Below are 22,569 nucleotides of genomic sequence, written 5' to 3'. Positions count from 1 at the left end.
CTGAGGAATTTAGAGAAGCATTTCACTGTTCCTTACAAATGATGTGCAGGCTGCAATTTTTCAGTAGTTTAGGCCTTAACTTATGTGCAGTCAATTTTTGCCCTACCCAAGAGCACATCCTGATAGGATGCTGACATTGCAGTCAAACCTCAGTCTCCTCCAATTTCAGTTAAATTTCAGCTTGCATTTTACCTTGAACAGCAAAAAAAATATTGATCAAAAAGAAAACTCAGGCACTGAATTGCCTATTCAAAGGATAAGCAAACACTAGAATAAGCAGACCTATCACATTTATATGGAAACACAGACACTCAGATTTGACAGATTATGTATGTCACCCCTTGAGTACAACCTGACTGGACTTTATCATCTTCCCTTGCTTATGGTACACTGCTGCTTAAAAACTGGAGTTATTATTTTCAAATAGCTCACTAGCATTTAACAGGCATTAAGATGTTTGTGTTTCCTATACAATGGAAGGCATTGAACTCTCAAGAATATTAGCATTGTAACCCAACTGTATGGAAATGTATCTTCAAATGTGAAAACTGACTCCTAACCATGTTCTTTCAAATTTCCTTTTTTTTTTAATGTAGAACCTGTGGATTCAGGTGGGCACAGCAGGAATAGAAATGTAATTTTTAACAGCCTTTGTAACAGACTACACAGACAGATGGAAATACAGCAAACTATTGAAAGAATTGGCACACCACATACCATGCCTACTTTTCTGACAGTTTTATAAACATCTCAAGGGTTCATTTCCACATGGCAGCTGTCCAGCTCAACAGAGCACTGCTTCCCACCCCTGTGACTCGATGAAGCACCTGCCATGAAGCCACGCCGATTTACACCAGATGAAGAAGATCCTATCACAAGCGTGACTGCATCTGCCTGACAAGAAACAGGCCTGCAACCACAGCCTCGGCAGAGCTTGCAGCTCACTGTCAAGCAGCACAGCAGCGAGAGCCCAGCAGGCCCCCTTAACCTGCTGGGGGGACACTGGCTAACTTCTATTTCTCCTCATAATGTCTGTTGGGATCTGGAAGGACTAAGACATATGAGAAAGTTGAGCATGTCCCTTCCACACACACTTTGAATCTCAGAGGACTGAGTAAAGTAAATAATCTTCCAACTGTGGCCTATTTTGTGCCATTATGTTTTCTTCATACAGATAACAAAGCTAGTTTTACAGTAAAAGCAAAGAAGTACCTCTGCAAACCAATAAAACTATTTTACAAGGCAAGTATCTGTAGAAAAGCTGACTGCATCCAAAGCTCCTTATAAACAAACACACTAGTGGAAATACAGTTTGGGAATCTAGCTCAGAGTAATCCCACAGTTTCTTAATAATCCCGAAGCCGTTGTCAAGTATCTATTTTTGTACAAAGCTCTTTTTCTCCCTCAACCCATAAAGCTGTATTTCCTTTACCTCACCTACACGCCACTCTAACTGGACTCAAATCCAGTGTCACTTCATTCCAAAAAAACCAAGATCCCTCAGAAGCCACACTAGGCTGTTTTCCAGAGTGGGGGAGGCAGGGCTGAGGGGTGGTGGTATGTGTGTGGGGGTGTAACATGCTAATTAAAAAACACATATCAAACCCCCCCACCAGCAATCACCCAGCTCACTGCTCCAATTCTGCCTATTTGCAATGTCAATGGACAGATAATTTCAACAGTGAGTCCTACGCCTATGCACAATATTAACACTACATAGCTGATAAAGAAGACACAGTTTTGGATGTGGATTTTTGATTTCCATCGGATTTACGATGTAATCAGTTGATCTAATTCCATCAAAAAACTCTTTAGATTAAACACCAATTAAAAAAACCCACCAGATTAGACAGATTAGCTATGAGATGCTTTAGCACCAGCCAACCTGCTGTATAACTCTGCTGCTTTTCATAAACAGTTTTTTGATTCTGGCTTTGTGACCACCTCTTTCCATTTTCTGAAATTGATGTAATCATCCTAAGTGTTTGGGACGGCCAATAAAACTCCCAACTGGTAAGAAAACAAAAGTTCCAGGATTTTTTTTTATTAAACAAGGCTTTAGCAATATTTTTGATCCATTACAGAACAAACAGGCAACTCAATGGGGAAGTGAAAGAAGGAATCAATATATTTCAGCCTAGCATGTTAATGGGAAACAAGAATGAAATGTGCATATGTAACATGACATACATTTAAAATGTTCAGCCAAAACAAGAGCTCAATAACTGCAAGGCCCTTTTCAGGCCAGCCTGAACAGTCAGGCAATGCTCTTGGGACAGGGATAAGCCAGTTTTCTCAACAAGAAAGAAATCAGGAAAAAAGTTCACAAAAAAACACAACAAGCAAAAATGAGAAATACCAAACCTTCTACCAAAATTAAATGCAAGTAAAAAATATTTAAATTAAATCCCTGGAAGGACAAAGATTTTGGTTCACTCATATTGCTTCATACAGTATTTCCAGTTCAGGTTCCTGTAACAGAGGGTTTTTTTATGTAAAAAGGCTCTAATTTTTGACATTAAAAAACAGTGTCCTTACTGGAAGCAAAGAATGCATCAAATTTCCATTTTGCCAGAAATCTCTATTCATACTGGAACACAAAGAGATAAGACAGATTCTCATAATGATGCTTGGAAATAATCTGCCCTGAATTTCAATGTATTATTACATTTTCGAGTATACTTTGCATTTAATTACTCGCTTCACCAGCAGTTGCTCATTACACATAAATCATGTCTATCTAATCACTCTAACCAATTATAAATCGTTGGTCTCTAAAAATATAGAACACAATGCATTTTAAGGTCACTTAAGTGTTCTTTACAATATACAGTACACATTAATGTACAGTAATGTACTATTCATCTTCAACCAGGCTAGGACAAAGTCCCTATCTTCATTTGACTGAACATAGAAAACCACACATAGAATATATTTTCTACGTATTGAAACACAATTCTAAGCATGTTAAGTTGCCTGGATTCACAATACAGTGTTATGCAGCAAGAATTGGAGTCAGCAAGAAGTTTCTACCCTCCCATCACCCTCACATGTATGTCAGCACTTACCTGGCTAAACCTAGCTCATCAACAAAACCCACATATCCCAGCACCAGTTTAAGTGTTTCTGAGTTATAGAGAATCTACCCAGAGGAATGACAGAAACTTTCACTCTCATTTGAAATCCAGCACCCAGCCAGGTACCTGTTGTACCCCAAACAAAACCACCACCATCTGAAATACTGTCAGTATTTCTGACATCTGAAACACTACCCTCACTGGCACAGGAAGCATAAATGTTATTAAAGCTGGACAGAAAGGTCTTACTAAGATTACAATTGGAGACACCAATGAACACTGGGAATTCATGGTCCTTCCCATACACCATTTTCAGGTCTGAACAAAAATAATTCAGATATTTGTGCCTTTTTCTCTCCACCACATCAACAAATGAATGAAGACGTGGAAGAACAGTAGCTTTCTTTCCCATCCCATATGCAGGCATAGTAAGTTCCTCACAGAAAAGTACATGATGTAACTTTTAACATTATCAGACACCAATCAGTAACAGTTACCAAATTTTAATACTAATTACTGAAAGTGTGCATGTTCAAAATTTGCTTGCAGCGTTTAAATCTCAAAGAAATAACTGTATTCTGTGTCCTGGCTATGCTGTGCTCACAGGGTGTGACCTGCAGTCACCACCCTGCAAACCCAGCTACCTGGGTTCCAACTGGACACTGGCCCCCAGGATTGGCATCACTGGCAGGATCTCAGCAGAGCTATTTCAGCCCTGTTTTCCTTTTCTTAAATAAAACAAGTGCCTGAGAAATACGCTGCCTCTAAACATCTAAAAACATAGACAGTACCTTGGAAAGCCTTAAACAGGAGTAAAGTGGAGGGTCACAGTTGCAAAAAACAGGTTTTTTATTTAGGAATTCTGTTGCTACAATATTCACCAAGCATGCTCACCACTGAGTGCTTGGTATTCCACCACACTTTTAACAGGACTTACAGCCCAGGAATGGGCAGCCATAATTGCCTTCCCAATTATTGGTTGCACAGAAAGTGAATTTAAAATTAACTAAACCAATTATCACATATTTTTTCTCACAAGGACCTACGTGCCTGACCCTGCAAGTGGGAAGGAAGGGTTCCTGCCAGGCAGCAGGTTTCCCTCACCTCTCCTGCAGTGAAAGCAGTGTAAGCAATGCCCAATGTCACCAGAGCAAGCTGTGGCCACACAGAACAGATGAGGGCCTGGAAATGTGTGCCCTGGGCTGGTCAAAAAGAACAGGAGAAAACCCTGGAATAGGAGACAAAACCAAGCACACTAATGTGGGGTAGCAGGGAAGCTCAAATAAATCTTTTCTGTTCTTATTTCTGTTGGATTACTAGATGTACTTACAAGCTCCAAGTAGTGAGCAACATCAAACCAGGTGTTCCCACTGCACTGACTGAAGTTCTGAAACCTCACATCAGGGTATTTTCTATATTATGCCTATGAATACGTATTTTCTACAAAATGGTGATTTTACTTGTAAGAGGTGCAAAAAGGGTCCTAGAATCCAGTGGTAAAGTACCTACTGTCTTTGCTGCCCCAAATTTTGATTCTGTCTAGATTAAAAAGTTGTACACAACAGCTTATGTAGCTTAATACAGCCTTGTGTATGGACTATCTTACTGATATATCAATATGACCTTTACTAGCTGAATTTCATGTGCAAATAAAGTATTTTTTAACTATTTCAAGACCATTGCTGAAGATGTACTAGACACTTCACTTGCTTCTCTCTTCATCTGCTGGTGGTCTGGGATCAATAAGGATGGCAGCAGCTTAAAGAAGTACTACCACTTCTATAATCTCATTCATTATCAAGCAAGTAAGAGCTCATAAAAATAAAACTATAGAGGCAGTGGGGAACTCCCCACACTTAGCAGAAGGTTTTGGAAATGCTGCTTCACTGCTCCTCAGCAAAAATACCTAGATTGGTACATTTGCATTTGAAAGCCATCCTCCTCTTGACTGGACAGAGATACACAGTAGGATATTTTTAGTGAAAACAAAACCAGGTTGACTTTATTTTCAAGATCTCTTGCAATTAAGATACAGAGATGTGAGATTTCTGAGGTCAAAAGTTATTGTCTGACTTTGAAAGCAGCCAGCTGAGATGAGATACTGCAGATCTTAGATCACTTAAAAGGGTAAAGAAATGCAATCCATTTGCCTTTACATCCTGGAACTTTGCTCTTTTTGATTTGTTTGTTTAAATTAGGGCATTTCAGTGAAATTAAACGAAGGGCGTCCACAGACATATGCAACTGTTTTAACTTCTGAATGAAACAGGTGCTATGAATAAAAGAGCCAATGCTGATCCCTGATGCTGAAAGCCTGGAGAAGATATTACAAGACAAAAATTAAGCACAAGCCCTTATCTCCTCTAACAGATCTTCAGCCTGGAAGTAGAAAGCATGATCCCTCAGTGGAGTAGAACAAGCAAGAAGCACTGTCTCCAGTAGAAGATTCTTCCAAGTCTGGGTTCAGCTCGAGACAAAATCATGTAGCAGTTTTTCTGTTCAGATTAGGAGAGGTGCCAAAAAAAAAGTTTATTTTTGTGTCCGACTACACAATAAACAGTATCACAGAGTTACAACTTGTTACCCCTGGAAGCAACAGAATAACATCAGTAAAAACATGCAGAGGCGAAAGGCCACCTTCTCCAGCTGCTCCAGAAAACAGTCCTCTATCAAACCACTACAGGGATGCAGCAATATCTCATGAGAGAAAAGCCTTCACAAAGAACCTGAAGGACCATCAGGCCCAAAGTAAAGCACAGTCCAACTGCCACATGGCTTCTGTCTTCTAAAGGATGAAGGCTTGCTCCATTTCTAACCTTCTCTTTCCTCCATATGCCTGTCCCAGCTGTGATATCCCATCTTTTCCTCTGCACTATCAAGATGCTTGGCAAGCCCTTCCTTGATCCACCATAACTGAAGGACACCACAGAGTCTACAGACGCTGCTGCACGTGTTATCCACTGTTTCAGTAACCCACAAAAGCACACAATGAATTCTGGCACAACCACAAGGCTGCCTGTGAGTAACTGGGAGCTGGAGGAAAGGAATACATTACCCTTTTTGGAACTGATGAAACAAACTCCACAAACTCCAGTTTGTGGCACATCCAGTGCCCAGGCACAAAGTGCTCTATGCTACCAATGTTGCTGCTCCAGCAGATGGACCTACCAGCATGGAGAAAGGAACACCTGCAAGACCAAGCACTTCTCTCCCGCTCTGAAAAAAGTAGGGACATTTGTCTGAAACAGTGTTGGTCACACATATTGAAGCAAAATATCACTGTAAATCCTTAGCAACCACCAATTCACCCTTATTCATTTCACTGCTTTTTCTGTATGGCTCTGTAAACCAGACATGAACAGCTTTCCATGGCCTTATGGATCACCACTGACCTAGACCTAAAGGCAGCAAGGACTGCATCACAGTGTTCTCTTTAAAGTATTTTAAAGTAGAAAAATCAGATTTTTTCCTCTGGAGGTACTCACATTTCTCATCACTGCATTATAGAAAGAAAACTGTTCAGAAATATGAGGTAAAAAGTATTTTGGATCCAATTAGAGTTTTTTTACACCATTTTAAAGGGATATGCATACATACATAAAAGATAAGGCTGGCTCAAATGTTTATCTTGCCAGCTTTACAAAGTCCAGTTTATAGAAGGTGATTGAACAATTTGCTCTCTATGTCAGTATGATGTAGGTATCAGCCACCTTATCTGCTGAAGCACAAAATAAAATTTAAGTAACCATCCAATCTTGACTGCTTGTTTTAACAGCACTGCCCATTTAAAGTTCAAATAATCTTTCATCCACCATGTAAAATAATGCATGAAAGATGGCAAAACACTGAGCTATATAATTTCACACATCAGTATCTGATCACTGAGGCATTTTACCTTCCCTCTGATTCTGTGTTTAGAGATTTATAACAGTCTTTTGTAACTATTAGGACCACTATGAAATGGTTTTAGTCTACTAGTAGATTTATATTTGCGTTCAATTAATTGGGCTGAAATCCTAATTCTGCTTAAACTAGCAGGAGCAGGATTTTTCCATCAACTTCAGCTGGGTCAGGATTTTATGGAAATTAGACTCTGTGTGTTTTGAAAAACACAAATAAAAAGATCTGTATTTTCATTCAAAGTCCAGGCAACAGAAGTTGTTCAGTTTCCTGTCTTCATTAGTTTTGTTGTCAAACAACAAATACCGCCCACACATGTACTTTTTAATACAATATGACAAATGTCACTGCAATAATCATTTGAGATTGGAAAGTTTGGCAAGGTGCCAGAGTAGTGAGAGTGATCCTATCGCAGATTGTTCAGCAGCAGCACTGGGTAACATTAAATTCCTGTGTGCTCTGCTCGGAAACATGCTACAGTGAAAAACATGAACACAAGATCATGAAATTAAAGCTGATTCCCAGAGGAGCTAATGAACATTCTTTTCATTCACCTTCTATTTCCTGTTCAATTTCTGTAAATAAACAAAAACACTTAAGAGTTTCTCTTTTGACCTATTGTCCTTCTGTAGTCTTTGGGCTGGCCTTAAGCTGCAGTATTAGTCAAGCTGCTCACTATTTTTAGAAATAAGCAATTCAATAAATCACTTGAAAGTATTATAAAGCCAATGTGGACTCATTCTGAGGGAATTAAAAAAAAAAGCAAAAAAAAAGCAGCAGCATCATTGCTCAATCCACACAGTATTTACTTTACAAAGCAGACACCAAAGGACCAGCATGCTCTTGGCTGGCCAAGCAGCCAAACTCTCATCTTTGAGGCACCGATTTATCCCACAGTCTAGAAAGAGCTCTCTGGTGCTCTTATAACACTGGAATTTCTAATCTAGCAGCTGGAAAAACAGAGTAGGACTTGAGGGTTCAAAGCTGATTTACAGGATTCTTAGACTTCTCTGTAACCTTGGGTCTGAAGAAAGCTTGGAAGAGCATGGGATCAACAAAGGCACAGATGGTCTGTGCATCTGCACTTGTCACAGGACACATTACAAATGTTAGTTACCAGCCCATGAAAAGCACTTTCTCAATACTTAGTTTTAAGATGAAAAAAAAAGTCACTTCTATCTCCAAGGAAGAACCAGGGAACTACAGGCTGGCTGGTCATCCTCACCTTCATCCCTGGGAAGGGATCACAAGGCAGGGAGGAGTGGGTGATACACCTGACAGTCATGCTGCCACCCAGAGAAACCTTGACAGGTTAGAGAAATGAGCCAACAGGAACCTCAAGAAACCCAACCAAGGGAAATGTGAAGTCCTGGACCTCGGGAGGGACAATCCCAGGCACTAGTTTGTACTGGAGGCCAGCCAGCTGGAAAACAGCTTTGCAGAAAAGGTCCTGGGCTCCCAGTGGACAGGAAGCTGAACATAAGCCAGCAGTGGCAAAAAGCTGAACCATGTCCTGTGCTGCATTAGACAAAGTATTGATGGCAGTTGGAGGGAGGTGATCCTGTCCCCTCTGCTAAGGTACTGGGGAGGCCACACCTGGAATGACAGGTTCAGTTCTGGGATCCCAAATACAGGACAATACATGGACACACCAAAGAAAGTGCAGCAAAAGGCCACCAGAATGATTTCAACATGGAGAAGAAAAGGCTTTGGAGAAACCTCATTACAGTCTTCCAGTACCTCCAAAGTACAAAGGAAGGAGAGGGACTTTTTATATGGGCAGATAGTGACAGCATGAAGAGTGATGGTTTTAAAACGAAAAGAGGACATTTAGAGTAGCTGTTAGGAAGAAATTCTTTACTCAGAGGGTGGTGAAGCACTGGAATAGGTGCCCAGAGAAGTGGCGGATGCCCCAGCCCTGAAGTGTTCAAGGCCAGGTTGGACAGAGTTCTGAGCAACCTGGTCTAGTCAGTGAGTGACATCCCTGCCCATGGCAAGAAGCTTGGAACTAAATGATCTTTACAGTACTTTTCATTTCAACCTGTTCTATGATTCTGTGATAAGAGACTGGATTATCTCTCCTATGAGGAGAGCTGGGACTCTTCAGCCAGGAGAAGAGAGGGTTTAGGGGAATCTTAAAAATGCCTAGAAACACCTGAATGGAGGGAACACAGAACCAGGCTCTTGTCAGTGGTGCCCAGTGCCAGGACCAGAGGCAATGGTCACGCACACTGAAATACAGGAGGTTCCCTCTGACCATCAGGAAACACTCCTTCATTGTGAGGGTGACCCAGCAGTGGCACAGGTTGCCCAAAGAGGCTGTGGAGTCTCCCACCTTGAAGACATTCAAAACCCATCTGAACATGGTTCTGGGCAATCAGCTCTACATGACCCTACTGGAGCTGGGGGGTGGGCCAGGTGATCTCTCAAGGTCCCTTCCCAACTCAAACATTCTGTAACAGAGACTGAGCAGCACATCTCTATCCACTGGTACCTTCTGAATACCTGAAGGCTGTCAACTGATCACTCTCAACTGACCTCATTCTAGACCAAAAATAATATAGCAAATAAAGACCAGAACAGTTAGTAGTTACAGTTTTCTAATACAATTCCTTTCAGAGGCCAAGTGGTTTTGTTTGGTCTGTGTTCAAACAGCAACAAAATTATATTAAAACATCCCCAGCAAATTAGTCCCATTAGTCCCTTTATTAGGGGAAAGTGGAGAAAAAAATACTATCTTATTTTCTCACCACCCCCAGGTCTGCCTCCAGTACTCTGTATTATGTATAAACTTTAAAATTTTGTCAAAAGTAAGAAAAAAAAAATCCCAAGTCTAGCCATGAATTTTCCACATCAACTTCACTAGACAGTTCTTCACTCAAGAACAACAAGAAACCGAACAAAGTTTGAAATTTAAACATTAATTAACTTTATCTACTCACAAAAATATGGCTAAGCTGCTGGTGTTTATCTGCCTCTCTCATCTCACCCTTTAATTGTTCCTCACAGTCCATAAGTGTCTATTCATATCTCATATTGCTCTTTGTAGAATTGGACAGACCAGGATCATGCTTGTTCTGAGTTTGTACACAGCCTAGCCTAACAGGCTCCATGTTCAGGACATGAGTTCTGGTGTTCTAATAATTAGCAGTATTTATAAAAATAACATTATCATTATTAGTCTGAAAGGGAACATTTTATTTTCCTCTTAAGTTCCTAATACATCTTGCAAGGTCTCTCCTCCACTAACAAATCTGGTATTTGAAGCTTGTATTTTGCAAATTGCCTCTGAAAATACATTTACACACACACATGAAAGCTAAATTAAATAACATTTGCTAATCAAGCAGGAAAACCCACTTTTTTTGTCCACAATGAGTATACAGCCCATTGAAACAGCAAAGCTGAAAGTCTGATCTAAAGGACAGCAATGAATTCACACCTGGCTTTAGAAAGAAGGAGCAAAAGAGAAGAGAGTGAATTCAACGCAGCTGAACAACACAACTAAAAGGCAACTGATTTCCTCCACACAAGCTCTAAAGATTCTTCTGCATCCCATATATCACACAGATGTCTTTATCTTTAAAAAACAAAAAAAAAACAAAAAAATATGAAAAAATCAACCCAAAACACAGCAAACCACAAAAGCTGTGTCCAAAAGTATAATTTTTCATTAACTCCTACCAATGTGTGCCATCTCCACTCTGAAACTTCTGGATCAGACTTGTACATGCTCCTTACTTTGCACCTGTCATAAATTGCACTTCACAAGGTGGGTGAAACTGAGCCCAATGGTAAAGTGTAAGCACGAAGTCAAAGTCTTGTTTACACTGCTTGGGCTTTTGTATTCCTCTACCATCACTGCACAGCTCTCTGGGCCTTTAGTTTTCAGACTCTTTATATGATCATTTTCCACAATTTGGGGAGCTATGTATTTGTAGGACCAAATCCACTTGTGGGAAATTCATCCTTCTGAACTACGAAGAGGTGCTCACAAACAAGCCAGTATCTGTAACAGTTAGTTCCATGGGTGAGGAATAGGTGCAGCATCCATAATCAGCTGGATTAGGAATGTCCTGGGTCCAAACTCTCAGCCTGGGGACAGAAACTGGGAACTCAACTGGGCTGAACAGAAGAAAGCACCAACCCCTTTACTTTTCATACCAGCAGAGAAAACATTGCAACATGCTGGCATGTTGTCACAAGCCCATGTTCACTACTAGCCCACGTTCTCAATCATAGCACTCTGATAGTTTACAGACAAATTAGCATAATTCTGCTACTTGCAGTGGGGTTTTCTTCCAAGTATCTGATAAAGTCAGCATTGGAGACTGCTGGTGGACCCTACTTCAAAAGTCCTTTCCCCATCATCAAACTCAGCAGTTTCCAGAGACTACATCAACCCAGCATGGTACTGACATGGCTGTGATATCTGAACTAGGCTGCATACAAAAGATTAATTAAACAGGACTGCAAATTAACCCACGCTTCAAGACAAAGTACTAGCAATTACACCATTTATACTTTTTCATCTCATTTTAAATGACTGAAAATCCAAATGCAGCCAAAGCAAATATGGGCTGCACAAAAAGAGTTTCATGTGCAAAATGAGTCTGCATAAATCAGCACCTTGGTGTAATTAGTTTCCATATAGAGATTAATTAACTAGTTCTGATAAAGTAAAAAACCACAGCACTTCTCAACAAGGCTTTACAGGCTCTCCAAGACTCTCTGCTTATTCTGCCATTACCCACCAGCAACACAGAGCATACTTGTGCTGCTTCCAGCAAGGTAGCATAGCAGGGGAGAACAAGCAACAAAAACGTTCTCCAGTGTTCTCCTCCTGGAGAGCTACACAGCTACATACACAGCAACATACAGACACAATTTATCTTCCCCATGACCACCAGTCTCCCTTTTTTGCCATATATGTTCTCTCTTTCCACAACTTCAGAAACTGGAGAAATAATATTTAGATTTATAAGGTACTTCATCCTCTCTATCCCCATGCTTAAGAGTGAGGTCAAAACTAGACTACCAAAGGCACAGCCACACAGTGGACTCCAGAAAGATCTGAACTCTGGACTCCAGAAAGATCTGGAGCAGAGACTGTAAGACCTGATAGTGCCAGTACTTTGCTGATTTTGACTAGTGGACCAAATTCTCAGGCACCTTTTAACAATATTAATTCCATTGCTGACCCTATGATGCTTTCATCCATGCATCATGGGCAGTCCATAGAAGTGACTTTGTCACGAACCCCCAAAACCTCTAGTTTTGAAATGCCGTTCCACACAGACATCAAGTGTACATGTGAATACACACCAGAACACCGTGTGATGCTTTTCACTGCATTATCCAGATAGCACACACTGCAAAACCCAGATCGTGTTGCTTTCAAGTCCAAATAAATTCTGAAGCTCTTTAGGATTTCTCTTATTATGAAGGTATTGGTCAATGCAACAATTGATGCTGTTTCTCAGGAGTGGACACCTTTTCAATATACTTTGCTCCCAGTCCCCAGTTCAGAAGTCTGTGTCTGGAAGTCAAATGCTGCTGACTCTGTGCCACTTCTCCATTTGCAAGGAATTCCAGCTGACAAACCACAACCAGACTGTGCCAGTCCTATTACTCTCCCAATGCTTTGCAGTTGGACCTCAGTATCCATTTTATGTCTGCTTCTCTCATTAATAGAAACACAACCTGCTTGGAAAACCCACCTTCCGACACACTCAGGGCCATATAGCCAGAGCTATTTTGGGGAAGCACCTTTGCAGTTCAGTCATTTCAGGCTTAAAAGCACTCAGAAACACAATGCCAAAGGCAGAGAAGTTTAATCTGTTGCTTTAAAATTACTTGGAAGAACCCTCCCATAAGCTTTGAGAACTCCCACAGTCACAATCTCTAAAGAAATACACAGAAACCAAAGGTAACTTATTTACAATGTTAAATTTTAAGCCCTCCCAGTTTATAATACTCAAAAGTATAAACAGAGAAAGCAGAAACTGAGCAGGTAATGACAGTTAGAAACATTCCTGCAAAGAGGGTAAATATGTGCACCTGGTTATCAACGGTGACTTGACAGTTTATTATGTACACTAAATGTAGCCCAACAGGCATTACTACACTAATCTCACCTATGAGGTAGGTTCACTATTCAAGGAAGTAAACACATGCAAGCACAATATTTTTGTGTGTATGCACACTCCTAGGTGTAAGGCAGAAATACCAGCAACCTCTACCAGTCCTACTACTTGAAAGCATGTTGAGGGTTGACAAAGAGGACAGTACACTCCCATGTTATATGCAGATTATACCTATGTAATCCAGTTATGTTTCAGTTCATTGTGCTCCACTTGAGAATTTCACTCTTTTTTCCTATCAGTACACCCAGGAAGTTCCTCTAAGCCTCCTCTACCACTTAAGACCTTCATTACTAAGGGGAGAATGACGGGACCAGAAGCCCAACATGGTGCTCTTCATCCCAAGGCTATCACTCAAGTGCCAAGTGCTGGTTCTGTTGCAAAAAAGTTGTTTCAGCCTGTCAGGCCTCAGTACCATGGATGGTCTGACCCAGACACCATAACCACAATTCATGGCATTTGATAGACTCAGTGACGAGCTACAGTCCAATGACCCAGCTGTGTCAGACTGATTCTCTCAGTGCTGTAACAAAACTGCTCTGAAGTAATATGTGGATAACATGCATTTCTGCTGCCATTTTCCTTTCTGCACTGTTTGTTTTGGATAAGTTTCCTTCTTTTTCCCCACATCTGTGGATACAGGAAAGACCCCAGTGGTAATATAGCACTCCTAGCTATCCAATCCTGAACTCTTATTAAGTAAGAATTATTACCTAGATTGGAAAAAATAAAAATCAATTCAAATGGGTACCTTTTAAACTTTCATACACATTTATTTTCCATAACTGGTGCACATCTACCACACGAATCCTCTGTACTACTATACATAGATTTAATCCTACTACCCTGGTTATCCCAAGAGAAAAATAATTACAGAAAACGCTTCATAATAATATCATTAAGCCTAAATCTGCAGGATCTCAGCCAGTGGGTGTGTTCATCAGGTTGTTCCAAACCGCACCGAGTTCAGCGCACTGCCCGCGCACGCTTCGATGGGATTTGAATCGGGCCTCTGCACAGAAGGGCTGCATTCCTAAACTTTCCACAGGTCGCCCACCCAGGCCTCCTGACCACGGCCACCCGCGCTCGCAGGAGCCCTGTCGGGCCCGGCAGCTCGCACGCCCCGCGGGCACAGCTCTCCCAACACCTCTGCGCACCCGGCCGGGCGAACATCCCTCCAACCGCGCCAGCCGCGCGCTTCGCCCAGCCAAGGCTCCACTCCCGATGCTCAAACTCCGTCAGACCCCGCTGGCTCCCCACGCCCCCCGCCCGCTTTTAGCCAGCCGTCCCCGCCGCCCGCTTCGCCTGGGACTCGCGGAGGGCCGGCCGGCCCGCCCGGCGTCGGAGTCCCCCGCAGCCTGCCGGTGCCAGCCGGCCCGCCTCGCCGGCCCCGCGCCCGGCCCGGGCCCCTCACCGCCCCCGCCCGCTCCCTCCCGGGACGCACCTTAAGGCTCCCCCGGAGGGGGCCCTTGCCGTGGCCGGCCAGCGCCGGGGGGGCGCTCCCCAGGCCGCCCTCCTCCTCCTCCTCTTCCTCCTCCACCTCAACCACCACGTCCTCGTCTTCGTCCTCTTCCTCCAGCGCCGCAGCGGAGCCTTCCCGCCGGGGCGGCCTCCAGGCGCTCTCGGGCTTGGGGGGCCGGACCGCGTCCACCTGCGGCGCCGCCGCGCTCAGCCGCCGGCTGCCCATGCTGGAGCGCTTGGCCAAGCGCCGCGCCTGCGCCTCGCCCCGGGAGCGCCCTGCCGGGGGAGCGGCGCGCCGGGCCGGCCCTGCCGCCTGGGCTGGGCTCGCACGGCAGGCGGGCCGGGGGCGCCCGGCTCGACATTGCGGTGCTGCAGCGTGTCCAGAGAAGGGCAACAAAGCTGGAGAAGGGTCTGGAGCACAAGTCCTGTGAGGAGTGGCTGAGGGAGCGGGAGTTGTTTAGCCTGGAGAGAAGGAGGCTCAGGAGGGACCTTAGTGTTCTCTACAAGTCCCTGAAAGGAGGTTGTAGCCAGGTAGAGGGTGGCTTTTCCCCTCGGATAAGCAGTGACAGGACGAGAGGATAAAGTCTTAAGCTACGCCAGGGGAGGTTTGAGTTGGACATCAGAAGGAATTCCTTCATAGAAAGGGTGTTTAGACATGGGACTGAGCAGTGGAGTGGAGGGAGTCACCGTCCCTGGAGGTGCTTAAGGAAAGACTGGAAATGGCACTTGATGCTATAATTTAGTTGACACGGTGGTGTTCAGTCATACATCGGATTTGATGATCTCAGAGGTCTTTATCAACCTAATGGATTCTGTGACAACCTCCGCCTGCAGAACAGGCTGTCAGATTTCTCGGGCCTCAGTAAAATAAAATTCTTTCACTTGTCCCCCCTGAAAAAGATAAATGGGGAAAAATGGAACTTTTGAAGAAAAAAAAAATGAAATTAAGAAATTGGTTTTTTCAAGATCAATAACTGAAGCAGTGGTATCTATACCCTGTTGGGAAGAAAATTATCTGAGACAGGGATGTAATTTCGGGTTTAAATTATGTGCTTAAAGCTTTAAAATACCTTCCTGAAAAGCTTTTTTAAAAAAAAATTAAAATAGTTTCCAAACAGTCTGAAGTTACTGTGGCCAGCATTTAAATTTGCTACAGGCAAATGCCATTCATTAATGCCTCCTGGGATTGAATTATACTCAAGGTTGTCACATGTTTTCCTAAACTCTTCCTCCATAAGTCTTAAGTCTGCATTTACATGTTATTTTTGAGCCATATGTATATTCTTTTCCATCTACAAGTGAATTACAGTCATTCCTTTCTCAGTGTTGAGTACTTTTCTCCCTGCACATTCTGTTCTAGAGACCTGCCAACAGGCCAAATGTACACATATTGTCAGCATGGGGCCAAGCTTCATCCTAGGCTAATTCATCCCTTTCAAAAAGTAATAGTGTTTTTTATTCTGGAATATAGCATACAGCATTTTTAGGCAAGAAATTATACATAATAAAGTACCCATTCTTAAAGAAATACTGAAGTTACTTTTCATGTCAAACTCTAAGTTGTTTGAATTCTCTCAACTCAAGCCACAAACCAGTTGTTTGCATTCATTATTTCAAGGTTCCCACAGATCTGGGTCAAGATCTGCAACAAAATTGCTGGCAAATTCTGGCATATCAGGGCTTCCAGCAGTATTACCCCACCCCTCCAAAAGTGTCCTTTCCAGATGTTTTGCCTGTGCTTTGACCACCAGCTGCATTGCAATGTCCACTCAGCCCATCTCAGCAGAACAGCAGCCAAAACTCCTGGAACACACTGCCATAAGAGGTTGTCTTTTTTCCTGCCACTACATGTGTACTTAGCTTCTTGGCACCTGGCTGAGTGGATCAGTCATAGTTTTTTGAAGCTGATGTTGCATAAAGGAGAGATCTGTGGAAGAAAAAAAAAACACATGAGAGAAATTCTTTTTTTTGGTTTTATTCCTGTGCTGAATGTTCAGATTTATAGTTTAGATTTGACATGATTAAATTATGCTTAGGTTTTACCTTAAACATGAATTTCCATATTAATTTCATAGTCATAGTTCCTTATACTTTAAAGGCATGGAAATAGAATGCTAGTTTTCAAATTATTTGAAATGTTTTGTATCATTTGAACACCACCTGAATCTAATTGGGATCTTTCCTAGCAGTCTGTGTTCACAGTTATCTGAATGATAATTGTGTAACTAAGGGTCTCAATCCTATACAGGGTTATATATATACTAAGATACTTCCTTAACTTTCTTGAAGTCCTGTATGTTTTAATTGCAGCAAAACAAGAAACAAATTTAGAAACTATATGCGGCAAGTGTGTTATCATTGAATTGGAATATATGTGCTAGCATGAACACCACAAATAACAGAATAGAAACCAAAGGATCTCCTGCAGAAAACAGTGGTGATAGCTGGGCTTGTACAGGCACATCTGTTAACTCTCATGACAGCTCACACTTCAGCCTCTCTTTGAACTCCCTAATCAGCCTTTTTGGCCAGGTTTGTTCTGGGATTTGCTGTAAGGTACAGCTAACTTGACACCTCTTGCCCCAAGGTTTGGTGGGTGAATATAAATGCAGAGCTTGTTAACCAATTATCAGGCTTTTAGTTGTCAGTTCAACAATTGCTTCAAGAATTACTTAGCTGTGTTCTCTGGTTTGGGAGCATGGTGGCAGGAGGCAGAGAGGCTCAGGCAGGTTCTCAGGAACACACAGAACATCCCAGGCCTGCCAGCCTGCCTGCAGGAGGATGCTCCATGCCCCAAAATGCTGCCTCTTCCCCACAGGACTCTACCAGATCATGGCCCATTAGATCTCAAAGCAGAGCAGGACAGCATGTGAGCCGTACAAGAGCTGGTCAGGGTGACAGAGGAAAAGTGTAACCAAATTCTGGTGGAGGGAAAGGTGCCAAAATAGTTTTGGAATCCAGAGGGAATGACAATCCAGAGTTCACTAGGCTGATGGCCAGGTCAGTCCCAGGAAGGGGTTTAGAGAAGACTGACTTTCAATTAGTAATCTGAGCTGCTAATGTTTTTTATTCCTGTTGGGTTATCAAATGCAATGAGAAGCCGGTGTTGACAACTCTGCAACAGATTGGTTAAAGATTTCTAGCACTTCTCGGGAGAGCCAGATTGGAGCTGTAGTAGGAATAACTTCTCTCACAATATTTGATACAAACAAAAGACAGAAATGACTGTTTGCTCCATTTCTTCTAGTCTGCCTGACTTGCAGTATGTATGGAGCTGAAGCTGAACCCTTGCTGTCCTTCCAGTGCTTCCCAGGGGAGTTAAATTATGGAGGAAGTCAGGGAGTCCCAGATACAGCCTTCTTCTATATCTTTACATTCACAAACAGTTAAGAGTCAAACACAGGTCACAACCCGCTATCACACATCAATATTTTTTGCCTGGGACTCAGCACTCTTGGGGTGATCTGCTGAACAATTCTGTCCCATAGCCACGGCCTCATAACAAGTAAATTCTTGTGATATATGGGGGAATACGGTATCACTTAGCTCAACACAGATATCTCATGATTGTACCACAGCATAATATGCCTCTAACGCAAGTACAGGCTCTGGCTGGAATAAGAGCTGTTTGCATGTCAATGATTTCTAAGCTTATTAAAAGTTAATGTGCACATCCACACTCCCTTTGTGTACACAGCTCTCCAACACAGCAGAAATGTTTCAGATGCTTCTTTGCCTCTAACCTTAACAATCAGTTCATACTTCCAAAAATGAAATTTCTCTCTAAAGACATGTGAGACAATTTGAATGATAAGTACATATAAGCATATCTATCTCCCTCTAGAAGTTCTTCTGGAGCAAGTGAAATTGAATTACACTGACAGCTTTTCAGTTCATCTTGAATAATTATTGTCTAACTTCCTTCAGTATACCCACTCGGCAGCTCTTTGCACTAGCCACAGAAAAAAAATCTGGTTTTCTCTAGCACTGCCTTAACCACTCTGTGCTGATTAACATCAGGTGTTGTATTATGGTACATATTTTTCATAAACATTTCCTTTAGTCCATTGTTCAGTTAAGTATTCCTCGAATTTTAATATAATTATTTACTGATCTGTTTGACATTTTGTTCTATTCAGCAGCTGCTACTGTGATCATGACTGCAGGCAAAGCTTGCCTGACATCACATCAAGGGAACAAGTTCCTTGTACTTCAAAAAGCAGAGATTTTTCTGTAATGCTGAAGAAGGCACTACTCTGTAACCTCCCTGCTCACTGGTCTCAGAACTGCTTCCACCAGGGACCATCGCTCAGCAATGCAGCTTCCAGCAGGGATGAGCACTAGGCACAGCCAATAAGCACTAGTGTGCTTTAGTTTGCCTCATAGGAGCAGGTGGCTGCATCACAGCAGGCGTTTTATTGGACCACCCCAAATCTTGTCTCAGCTAGGTCTCCTTTTTTTTGTTTTTATTTTACTCTCTTTTTGCCTGTGCCTTCAATGAAAGAATACATTTCTTGTTATTTTCTTTAATATCTGAATATTTTTCCCCTTGTCCATGAATGCCAGCTTTTTATCACTAGTGGCAAGGTCCCCCCTGCTCCTGCTTCCTCCCAGACTGATGCTATGCTTCAGTTCTTGCCTTTAAAAAATCTAGCAGTAATACAAAACAAAGAAACCCTCCATTTACTGCACATTTAATCACATTTTTTTCAAATAGAAGCTAATCAATGAGTCATTCACTTTTTACTTTTTAATGTGCAACAAATGTATTTGTTTGAGCGCTGGTATTTAAACCAGCATGTGCATTAACTGTGTGTGTGTTCCACTTTCCTCATAATCCCAGGCATTTGAGCCCCTGCCAACTTCTTTATTCGGGGACCTGCCTTCTCCACACTCCCTTTGTAAACTTTGCATTTGTTTTGCTTTCTAGTGATCATTGAAGTTCTCACTCCAGCTGGGAGGACAGCCAGGCACCTTCAAGAACAAGGGAATGATTGACAATATTAGGCAGAAAATTGTCTACCAGATGCTGCTGAAAAGGAGAGGTGGCAACCTTCCGACCCCCTTCTCAGTGCGCGAAATCATCGCTTCTGTGACACGCCTCTGCCCCACTTGTCAGCTGAGTGGGGAGCACGGGGTCACTTCTGCGTCTGGCTGTTGTGCAGTAAAATGCCACCCTGCAGACAAGGCTGTGCCTTCTGCATGAAGGAGGTCCCAGTGCCAGCCATGCATTGGAATGAAGTGGAAAAATTCACCAGATATTACACGTTACTTTTCAGTTACCGCCCTGAAATACTGACCAGGTCTAAGTAACCTTACTGGTACAGAAACAAAGAATTCCAGACAGTCCATCCTTGGACTGTGAGAGGATAAACACCAATCAGACCTGCACAGCTTTTTAAAAACCCCTCCCCAGAGGTCTTCCTGTTGTCATTAGTACTTTAATGTGATTTACATGTTTATGTCTCTTAAAAGGTTTTGTTCCTCCCCTGAAAAAAGAGGTCAGCTCACTGGAGTTTCATGCTAGTGCTAATACAATGGCTATGGTTCCCCTTTTAACAAATTAACTAGACTGTGAAAAACAAAGGGATGAACTTGAAAAAGGTAAGACTAACATTTTCCTACTTAATTTGCTCACTGAACATGAAAAAGCAAGCAAGCAGAGAGAGAATACGCTTTTTCTGAACAAGAGCAGTGGAGGACCAAAAAACCCTAAGAGTCTTCACTGAGGGCAGATGCACAAGACACATAGGCCTCTGAAATGCAAATGTTTCAGCACAAAACAGAAATAACCATATATAGTTGGGTTTTTATATACTCAGACACACATGCACACACAAAGCTATTTGAGGGAGTTTCTCTGTTTGTGCTCATTCATGTGGGGTAACAACAGCAATGTGTGTGAATAACAATCCCTGAAATGACACCAGAATTAAAGGAAGGATATAGGAAATTAAAGATGATAATTAAAATGCTATTTTAAGCAAATGCATTCATTAATTGTCTTAATTCTTAACTCAGGTGGAACTTCCCCTGCAAATTAGCATGTCAACTTCCTCTTTCTCAGTGAAGTGTCAAAGAACTCAGATTGATTCTGAAAGTCAAAGCTGAATTTGCAGAGATAGCAATTACAAAGAAAATAACTAGCTTTTCCTTTCAAAATGAACAAATTAGATCGGGCACTCAGAAAAACATAAATATTACAGGACCCATAAAACTTCTTTCAGACTCACTCTTTACATGGAAACTCCTTTATAAATCTTGTGAAAGCAAGAAAAAAAAAAGACTACCTAACTGCCAGTGAACACCAGCAATAAAAATATTTATACCAATAAATTAATAGGTACAATTTTATTTTTATCATCCTATGATAGTAAGACAGCATAGTTTTATTTGCATAAATTCTTTATTTTAGAGATGAATACTTGCCTTTGAAAAAAGGCACTCCACATTTTTTTACTTGCATACCACACTGACAAGGCTCCAAGTAAACACCACTAACCAAAATTTAAGGGAAACACCAAATAGACAGATAACTTGAGGATTGCCCACACCTCAAAGATTCCAACATCAATCACCTGCAAGCCAGCTCACTAGCTGGAGAATTAGGAGATATTTTCTGTGTTGAACATGTACCTGTTTTCTAGTGAGTGCAGTGCTTCATAAAAGCTGATTTTTGGTGCTGGTGCAGTTTTTTGTTTGGTTGTTCTGGCGTTTTTTCAGGAAAGCTCTCTAAAAAAACCTAAGTTATTCTGGAGTAACTCCTCAGTCAACTCCCTGGGAGTGTCCAGAAATACGGACAGTTTTGACGGCCCGTTTTCCCCTGAAAGGAACGAGACCACACCAGGCTGTTTGTTCCGCTTTACTCGCCCGTCCTCCGGGATCAAGCTGTCCCGTTCTCCATGTGGAAACGCGGCCGACCTCTTCCTGCCTCTCCCACCCTGCTCTCCTCCATGAAGCCAAACCCCGAGTAAACAAGCAAGGCACACAGCTCGGAGCTGGGCAGGCACAGCCGAAGCGGGCTGGCACGGAAGCGGGCTGTCCCCGCCAGCTCCGTGCCCCCGGCCGTCACGCCGCTGCTGACGGGCCGCTCTCCGCACCGCCCCCGGGCGCTGAGGGCCGGCCGAGAGCGGCAGCCCCCGCTCCATGCTCCCGCCCGCGATCCTGTTCGGCTTTTGCCTCGGATTCCGGCTGCCCCTGCCGGCGGAGCGCGGCGCGTAAACACGCGCGGCAGGGCCGCCCGGCCGGCGGGAGGGGCGCGGGCAGGCGGCCCTGCCCTGTCCGCCCGGCCCCGCGGAAGGGGCGGCCCCAGGGCCGGGCCCCGGCGGGAAGGAAGGGGCCGCGTCCCGGCAGCGGCGGCTGCTGCTGCGTGGTTCTTACGCCGGGCTGGAGGCGGGCGCTGGTGCCGGCTCCGAGCAGCTGCCGCCCCCGCTCTGCCCTTCTCCGTGGCCCCGTGCGGTTCGGGCTCTGCAGTAATCGGTGCCGCTGCGGGTTATAAATAAACACCGTAAAGCCCCCGCTGCTTACGCGTCGGAGGGTTGTGTAACACTTTCGGCTTCCTTAAAAAAATATCCAAATAAAGCCATTGTTGTCTTCCTCTGTAAGGGGCGAAAAAGTTTAGAAACTTTTATACAAGAGCTCAGAAATCGGCAAATGTGTAAAATGACCCAGACTTGGATCTGTCACACCTCATGATTGATAACCGAGGACCCTCTGACATGAACGCGGCTGGGACGGTCTGAGCTCGAGCAGCTTTACAGGCACAGTACACGTGTGAGCGTGTGCTGCTAAACGCGCACTGGGATGCGGTGCAATACCCGAAATGTGAAATGCAGTCAAGGTCGCAGCTAACTAGCTGTGGGGAGTTCAACTCAACTGCAGCAACCCCCTGGGAAACAGGAAAGGTCTTAAGTTCCAGCTACTAAATCTCACTCATTTCTCTTCCGGGAGATCAGAGCTTTGGTTTTGTTTTCAAAGGGAAGATGTTG

The 22,569-nt window shown here is 43.1% G+C and overlaps 1 protein-coding gene across 1 annotated transcript in view; it reads right to left on the bottom strand.

The window, feature by feature from the left end:
- ZNF704 (zinc finger protein 704) overlaps nucleotides 1-14,837 on the bottom strand; it is a 91,456-nt gene extending 76,619 nt beyond the window's left edge. Inside the window, exon 1 of the mRNA XM_039702753.1 lies at nucleotides 14,565-14,837. Coding sequence (XP_039558687.1) covers nucleotides 14,565-14,807 — 243 coding nt within the window. The 5' untranslated portion in view covers nucleotides 14,808-14,837. The remainder of the gene's footprint in view (nucleotides 1-14,564) is intronic.
- Between the last annotated feature and the right edge of the window lie 7,732 nt (nucleotides 14,838-22,569).

The sequence above is a fragment of the Passer montanus genome, unplaced genomic scaffold (genome assembly GCF_014805655.1).
Source record: "Passer montanus isolate IOZ18808 unplaced genomic scaffold, ASM1480565v1 scaffold16, whole genome shotgun sequence".
In the NCBI taxonomy this organism is placed as follows: domain Eukaryota; kingdom Metazoa; phylum Chordata; class Aves; order Passeriformes; family Passeridae; genus Passer; species Passer montanus.
This window is presented reverse-complemented; position numbering and strand designations above follow the sequence as displayed.